The sequence below is a fragment of the Petaurus breviceps genome, unplaced genomic scaffold (assembly GCF_028583685.1).
Source record: "Petaurus breviceps papuanus isolate PSGF00001 unplaced genomic scaffold, PetGlider_PUasm1.0 90849, whole genome shotgun sequence".
Taxonomy (NCBI): Eukaryota; Metazoa; Chordata; class Mammalia; order Diprotodontia; family Petauridae; genus Petaurus; species Petaurus breviceps.
In genome coordinates, this window is record NW_027187361.1 from 19,738,494 (window position 1) to 19,747,536 (window position 9,043).

Genomic DNA, 9,043 nt, shown 5'->3' on the forward strand with positions numbered 1-9,043 from the left:
AATTGTCCATTTTTCAAGGAGAAAACTCTCCCTACATAACTTGCTTTTAATGCTGAATTTCCTGTTTTTGAAGCCTATAAAGATGTAAATGTTAATTTGGATCTAATTGATTTATTTAATCATATCTTTCATAGTCTTCTTCTGAAGTTACATGGCAAGAATATGATCACTTCCAGAATGTGCATTTATTACTAAAAAAACCTTTATTTTAATTTTCAATGTCTATCTTTTCAAATATATTTCAGAAATTGTTTTATGCAGACAATTTGGCTCTATAGTATATATACATTTTGAGTATATGTACCTCATTGATGATGAGAATGGAGAAAAATATTCTACTTAATAGGAAGATAATCTTCTTTTGAGAAAAAATGAGTTAAAAGAAAGTTCACAATAAAGAACTAATTTTGACCTCTACCTTATTAAGAAATTGGGTGGGGGGATGATATGTGTCATTATTTTGAGGGTATGCCTGTTATACAGGATTGTATATATATATAAAGATTAATAAAATTTCAGTTTAATCACCAAAGATGCACTAAAAATCTTGTAATTTGCTTCTCTGACAGTTTCTCCTGAAAACCAAGGATCATTTTTTTTTGTAATTTAATACTCTAGACAAATTATTTTACAGTTAATTGAGATAACATTGTTCTGTGATAAAAACCAAAGTACAAAGAAGTGAAATGCTTTGCCCTGGTTCATACCAGAGATTATCAATGAAGTGACAAATTCACCTAGATCCCAACTCACCAATTACACTGGCGTTAGCTATTAAATTATTGTGCATATCACTTAATAGAAGTATTCTGTTTCCACAGCAAAACTAATGGCACTGCAAAAACAGAGAAACAAAACCATAAGCCAATTTCTCTAATGAACATTGATGCAAAAATTGTAAATAATATACTAGAAAGGACATTGTAGAGAAATACCAAAATGACCATGTCTATGACCACATGAGATTTATACCAGAAATGCAGGAGTGGTTCAATACTAGGAAAACTATAAGCACATTGACCACATCAATAACGGAAATGACAGAAATCCTATGAATATATATATATATATATATATGTATACAGAGAGAGGGAGAGAGAGAGAGAGAGAGAGAGAGAGAGAGAGAGAGAGAGAGAGAGAGAGAGAGGAGAGGAGAGAGAAGAATAGAAGGAGTCTTTCTTAAAATAAGTTGGACCTAGCTAAAAACCAAGAGCAATCTCTATGTGTAATCGGGATAAAATAGGAACCTTCCAAATAAGGTCAAGGGTGAAGTAAGGATGTCACTGCTATTATTCAATATCATATTAGAAATGCTAGCTATAGCAATAAGACAAGAAAAAATAAATTAATGGAATAAAAATACGATGAGAAAAACAAAAGAATCAATCTTCTCATAAGATATGGTGACATGCTTTGAGAACCCTAGAGAATAAGAAACAATGAACACTTTAGCAAAGTTGCAGGATATAAAATAAACCCATGTAAATAATCAGCATTTATATATAGTACCAACCAAACCTAGCAGAAAGAGAAATTTTATATAAAATCACTGAAGACAACATAAAATACTTGGGAGTCTATCTGTCAAGATAATCTCATGATCTATATGAACACAATTACAAAACACTTTTCAAACAATTAATGAGTCCTATAAACAATTAGAGAAATATTCATTATTCATGGGTAGGCCAAGCCAATATAATAAAAGTGACAATTGTACCCAAGTTAATTTACTTATTCAGTGCGATACCAAAAAAATTATCAAAGAATCATTTTATAGATCTAGAAAAAAATAAAATTAATCTGGAAGAACAAAAGTCAAGAATATCAATTTAAAAAATGTGAAGGAAGGTGACCTACCAGTAACAGATTTCAACATATATATATATATATATATATATATATATATATATATATAATTACAAAGTGTCAGTGAACAAAAATGTTACTAAGAAACAGAGTGGTTGATCAAAGTGATAGATTATGTACAAATATACATTAATAAATGACAACAATATAGTGTTTGACAAACTCAGAAAGAAATTAGCATTTGCCAAAAAATAAACTGCTAGGAAAACTGGAAAGTAATGGCAGAAAATAGGTTTTGATCAACATCTCATACCATTTACCAAAATAAGGTCAAAATGGGTGATCATCTCTATGTAAAAGGTGATACAAGAAACAAATTGGGGAGCATGGAAAAAATTTACTTGTCAAATCTATGGAGAAGGGACGAATTTATGACCAAAATCATTTTGATAACATGGAATTAAAAATATTTTTTTTCCCACAGAGAAAATACAGCCAAACCTAGAAGGAAAGTAGGGAACTTGGGAAAATACAACAAGTTTATCTGATGAAGGTCTTATTTCTCAATCATTTATCAAACTAAGATCAATTACCAAAAACAAGTCATTCTTCAATTGATAAATGATCAAAAGATATGAAGAGACAGTTTTCTGATGAAGTAATCAAATCTATCTCTAGTCACAGAAACAATGCTCCAAATTTCTACTTATTAGAGAAATGAAAATTAAGACAACTCTGAGGTACCACCTTATGCTTATCAGCTTGGCTAATATGACAGAAAGGAAAATGGCAAATGTTGGAGGGGATGAGAGAAAATTAGTCTCCTTGGTTGGTGGAGTAGGGAATTGTTTTAATCATTTTAGAAAAGAATTTGTAACTAGACCCAAAGAGTTTTCAAACTATGCACACCCTTAAACCCAGCAATACCACTACTAAATCTGTGTCCCAAAGAGATCGAAGAAAAGAGGGGAAAGACCCACATGTACAAACCAATTTATAGCACCTCTTTTTGGGATGGAATAGAATTGGAAATTCAGGGGATGCTCATCAATTGAGGGAAAGGATGAACAAGTTGTGGCATGTGATTTTGATGAAATCCTATTGTCCTGTAAGAAGGGACAAGGTTTCAGAAAAAACAGGGACGAACTGTATGAACCAATGCAAACTCAAGAGATAAGAACCAGGAAAATATTTTATAGCAATATTTTAATGATTTTCAACTGTGAAAGACTTAAGTTCTCTTATCAATACAATCATCTAAGATACTTCCAACAGACTCATGATAAAAAAATGCTATCCACAAGATGAACCCTTGTAATGGCAAGCACAGAAGTAGTTCACACCTTGTTTCAGCTACTGAAATAACACCTTGTTTTAGCTCAAGTTTCTTTTAGCCTTGTGAACCCTAGAACTAGGGGAGACACTAACAACTATATATAAGAAAAGCCCAAGGCCATGAGACAACAAAACTGAGAAGTGGACCCTCTTGTGGTGGAAGAGTCAAGAAGGAGAAAATGTGAGGTATTGTGGGATCCTAGCACTCTGTTTGCTCTGTCTCTGTTGACGTTTGTTTGTAACACTTCCTACTGAAGCCCTGGGACCTCACTGGAAGCCCGGAAACAAGATTTTCTGATTGTATGTTTATAGAATTGCTGGAGGAGAGTTTGGAAGTCCTGGGATTTTACTGATGATTTGTGCTGACCTCTTGGACCTTGTTTGTGGGTCTGCGTTGATTTCTATTTTGATGATTTGTGTTGAGTTCTCAAATCTTGTTGGTGGGTCTGAGTTGATTTCACAGGTGGACAGTGAATCGATGATGGTGCCAGCAATGTATATGAATATTTTTGTGGCCCTGTCAAGCGTTGTCTTCCCAGAAACAGGAACTCTGAAGGACTTGAGTTGCTCTGCACACTGTGAATTTCAATATGGAATGGGAACTGGAGAAAGAACTAGACAAGGAGCTGGACAAGGAACTGGGAGCTGCCTTCCTTTGAACCCAGGTGACAGCTGGAGCTGGGACTATGGAAGAGGAACCATGGAAGCTGAGAACCAGCCTCCAGTCAAGTTGAAAGAAGACTTTACTTGGATACTGCATACTGACTGAGAAGATTATGATTTACTGTGACCTAGGGGGTTGTAATGGGAATGTAAATTTGAAGATCTTCCCTGCCCCTGGGCTAAAGTGCACCTGGAGCCTGGGGTGGGAGACTTGTTTTTCAGTAGATACTTCTTGATTGGCCAGTGAGTCCATAAGGTTGTTACATTCTCTGAGCCAGGAGAAGTCTATATAAGCCCTGACGTGAGGCTTTGTTTTGGGGCTCACTTAGAAGTGTTCTGTGATTTGATCAGATGAAATTCTGGGAAGCCGTTTTCCAGAGCCCCCTGGCTTTGAAACCCGGATGTTGTTTGGTATGGATGTAATGGTTGGACAGTTTGGAAATCTGTCTACTTGATCTGTTTCTGTCTTGATAATTCTGTCTGTATACTTTGAAGTTCGGGGTGCTGACCTTTTCCCCCTGAACTAGGTAAATGATACGTATCTGACTGATTAAAGTAAGCTTGTTAACCCATTTTGAGTTGCTTTCCTTTAACAAAGCAGATCTAAGAACCTGTGTTGGCAGCAAACCCTGAGGATGCTTGGGGTGCTTGCTGCTACAGGGGTGGAGAATTTTGACTTTTGTACTTTGTGATTGAATGAAGGATTTTGTGATTTACTAAATGAATGTACTTTGATGAAAACTATGTGACCACTTTGGTGAAAACTATATGGCCATTTTAGTGATAATTTGTTGAGTTGTGACATGGTGAATGCTGTATTTGATTTTCTGTGATAAGTAGTAACATTGTGAATGCTGCACCCTGATTTTCTGTGAATGTTTTGCTCTGATTTGTTATTGAATAGAGAATTTGCTATACTATATAACCTGAATCTTGAAAGCTGTTCACAGCAGCAGTCCTCTGGACATCTGCTTGTGTGTGGCTTTACAACCTTGAGTGCCAATCTAAGCATACCTTTTTATTCTTTTATTTTTCTCACCTGTGTTCCTTCCTTCCTTCCTTCCTTCCTCCCTTCGTTCCTTCCTCCCTTCGTTCCTTCCTTCCTTCGTTCCTTCCTTCCTTCCTTCCTTCCTTCCTTCTTTTCTTTCTTTCTTCTTTCCTTCCCTCCTTCCTCTTTTTCCTTCTTTCCCTCTTTCTCTTGTCCATGTTAATGGAGCTAAATAATTATTAGACACAAAATTTGAATCACATCTTCTTGATGCTAAATCCAATATTCTATCCACTTTGCAGTGATGACCATGTAGCCCTTTACTTACATTCCATGATATTTACACATGTTTGATATAAGGACTACAGGTATTATTACCACCCCTATTTTACTCATTAGGAAATTGAGATTCAGTGAGACTGGCACAGAGTTGCACACATAGTAATTGTGAACACAGGCATTTCCTATCATTGTCCCAGTGTTCCTTAGGCTATGGCAGATGGCCTCACAAGCAGATTAATTTCTTATGTTGCTTCTTGTTTGATCACTATTTAATAAGAACCTGTACAATGTCAAGCATACTCCAACATACTTAAAATATTGACCTAGGTATAAAAAATGGTTCTAGACACGTCACTAGGAAACTGATCAGAAAAAGAAAAAGGTCAGTTATGTGATGAGGCATTAGTTAAAAAGAAAGAAAACTGAGGGAGGGGGGAGTGGAAGTTAATGTTGAAAACTAAAATTAAATAAATTGAAAGTGCGAAACACTGACTCTGGAGCCTGAAGACAAGTTCAAATCCCTCCCCTGACACTTATGGTTCGGGTAAACTTGTGCCAGTCAATTAACTTCCCTGGACTTCAGTAAAATGAGAGAATTGGACTTGTTAATTTGTAAGCTCTCTTCTAGATCTAGATCTCCTATGAAGAGACAGACAGCTCAGTTCCATCACTGCTTTGTCTTAACCCTCAAACTTTTTCTTTGCTAAATAATTGAAGATTTAATTTGGGACTCATAAGATTAAAAAAAATGGCATAATGAGATTTGGTCCCCAAGTGGCCATGGGCTGTCACATGTAGAGTTCATGAGAATATTTTCTTGAATACAAAGATACTTAAAATTACCTGCATTTGCTGCCACTTGGTTTTATAGTACCATCAGGAAGACTATCAAAAAAGATGGTGTTTATTTTTGAATGAGTGGAGAAGAAAGACACATCAAAATAACTTCCATTCGACATCAGTATAAGTTACCATTTTAAATCATGTATTTTGGCATTTTCATGACTATGTAAAACTTACAGAGTAATTTTCTAAATTCATAAAACCACTTGGGCAGGACAAATGCTCTTGTAAGTGTCTTTTTATTAGGATACTAAACTCACATGCAAAACACATGTGTGTATGTGTATATATGTGTGTGTCTGAACATATGTGCATATATATTATGTGTATGTGGATGTATACACACATACACACACACACACACACACACATATATATATATATATATATATTCTATTATTAGATTTTGAGTTTGGGTTTGTTTTTTATTTGATATTTTTTTAAATGTAGGTAATTAAGAAATCATAAATAGAATAAATGAATAAATCATATTCAATCAGCATTGAGGAAAATGTATAATGAAAACTCCTTCATGTTCAACCTGAGCAAATAGATACAGATGAATGTTCTCAATCAATTCATTAATTTTTATAAATATGGCCAGGACATTTGTAGCAATTTCTCAATATCTTTCAGAGCAAGATATTAAAACTAAGCGAACATGCTCAGAAGAACCTTTAGCAGTCTGTTCTTTTCTCTCCATTACACTTGTTAAGCATGCTCTAATGTGGTCTGAGAGGTTTTTCCTCCTCGCAGTGATAGGCTTCTCTCATCTACACTATATGTCCTTTGTCACATGCTTCTCATTGTTACTATCAGATAAGTATCATGGTTTACCTTAAAGATAAGACAGAATGTACATGTGACTTAAGTTTTATTCTCAGCTAATTAGTATTTGTTTTCCAAACTGGGATATACTCATACAAACTGGGAGATGATCCCTAATTCATTTTTTTCTATTCTCTCCTAAAAATAAACCCTGCAAAATATGGTCCCTTTTTTTTTTGTCTACCTGACTGATCCAATCAGGAGACCATTAGGGCAGGAATCAAAAACCACCTTCATAGGAGGTTTTGCTCTTTCGGTCCAGGTTTGTCCTTAATGAAAAATAAAGTTTTGCTCATTAGGTCAGTTCTGCCAGCAAACAATTTGATTGGTTGGAAACTCCACAAATTTCTTCTGATTCACACTGTAGTTATCACGTAAACATGACTTGAAATATGCTACATGCATTGATTAAATAGAACTGCATTTTTAAACCATGATTTTTATCTCACATCACCAATTTGTTTTGCCAAACATTGTTATGAGATAATCTATAACATATAATAAGCAAATTAGGCTCTTCTGTCTTAACTTCTGTGGATATTCTTATTGTAGAACAGTGGGCTAAAAATGATTCTTATCAGATGAATGACTAACAATGATGCCAAGACCTTTTACTAACAGGAATATTGATCAATCTAAATCATAAACAATACAAATCCATACAAAATGACTGAATGTTGAGAGACCTGGAATTTCATGTGGTGACAGAACAAAAATTTAACTGAGGCAAAGGTATTTATATTTGAAACAAATCTTTTTACCTCTTACCTGACAAAAAACTTTTACTTTCAATTTTTACTAATCTAAAGTATCTGAATATTTCAGATGGATCCATATGATAAATTCTAATTTAAAAGGTACTTTTTTTGTCTTAACTCTTATAGGTAAATTCCTGAAAATTGGCTGATGGGATGCCTCTCAAATTTATTAAAGGACTCTCTATAATGACACAGGCTTTTAATAGTAATACTTAAGTGAAAATTAACCCTCTGGGAAGCACCAATTAACATCAGCTGTCTACGCATAGAGGGAAAATGTGTATCTTCACAACATACTAGGAATTAGCAACATATTATTGAGTGTATTCAAGATTCAGACACAAACTCAAAAATGAAAACATTACTTACAGCTAGAGAATATCAGTGGGCATGAATGTTCATCCATTGGAAAATTATGGAGCTGCAGCTGGCATTCTGCATTGATGGTGAGCCTGTGGATAAACCAAGTATCACTTTTATGGCCAGGTACATTAGGACACAGTTGAATTCATGTGCAGGGTCTGCTGGAAACTATTTATGTCAGGGAATACAACCTATGTGCAATTTAGGATTTCTCTAGGCAGCTGTTGCAAATTGACAGTAGTTTTATTTAACAACACTGGTCTTCAGGCCCTTTCTTTCTTTTTTTTCAACAACCAGAAGGGGGCAGCTAGGTGGAACAGTGAATAGAGCACTGTCCCTGGAGTCAGGAGGATCTGAGTTAAATCCCACCTCAGACATTTAACATAACAATTAGCTGAGTGACGTTGGGCAAGTGACTTAACCACAATTGCCCTCCAAAATAAAAAAAAAAGCCTAAAAAAACCTACCAGCAAAGGCTAATTAATAAGGAAAATCAAAGGCCATGGCTACAAATCAGAATTTTCCACCACCACCAAAAACAAAAGCAATAACTGTCAAATTCAGTCAATTTTTAAATTTACTGTTCAAGTATCTCTTGAATTTTAACTGCTCATTCATGTTTTCAGTCTGGCTTATGTATAGATAAGAATAACATCCAGTCCTCTCATTTGCAGAAGCATTTGCAGATTGATTTTATTAGAGAATATTGATTAAAAGGAGACACAGCATGGAATGGGGGAGAGAAGGCTTTCTGTGGATACAAAAAGACAAACAATCAAGTCCTAGCCATACCACTTTTTAGCTATGATGAGAGCCATACAGTAACCCTTTGGGCAAGTCACTAAGACTTAGACTTAGCAATGTGAGTGGCTGAGGATGTGCACATCTGTGTCAGAAATTACCATGCCAGAAATTCTCCAAGCTGATGAAATCATAGATCCACAAACTTTTCTCGTCTCCTTTCTGAACCAAATAATAATAATAAAATAACAAAAAGTTGAGAGACATTAGAGGATTGAATATGTTCTACTTATTTCACAAGGAAGACTTAAATACAAAAGGGAACACAGAGATCTATATGCGTTTGAATCAAACAGACAACATTGCCTCTAAGGGTGTTTTTCAAACCTCCAAAAAGGAGGCAATATTGTATTTCATCTTCCATGGGCTGATG

At 35.0% G+C, this 9,043-nt stretch overlaps 1 protein-coding gene across 1 annotated transcript in view; it reads right to left on the reverse strand.

Moving 5' to 3' along the window:
- The window catches only part of GABRG3 (gamma-aminobutyric acid type A receptor subunit gamma3), an 858,838-nt gene that overhangs the window by 344,874 nt on the left and 504,921 nt on the right, over positions 1–9,043 (reverse strand). Inside the window, exon 5 of the mRNA XM_069072942.1 lies at positions 7,876–7,958. Within this exon, the coding sequence (XP_068929043.1) occupies positions 7,876–7,958 (83 nt within the window). The remainder of the gene's footprint in view (positions 1–7,875; positions 7,959–9,043) is intronic.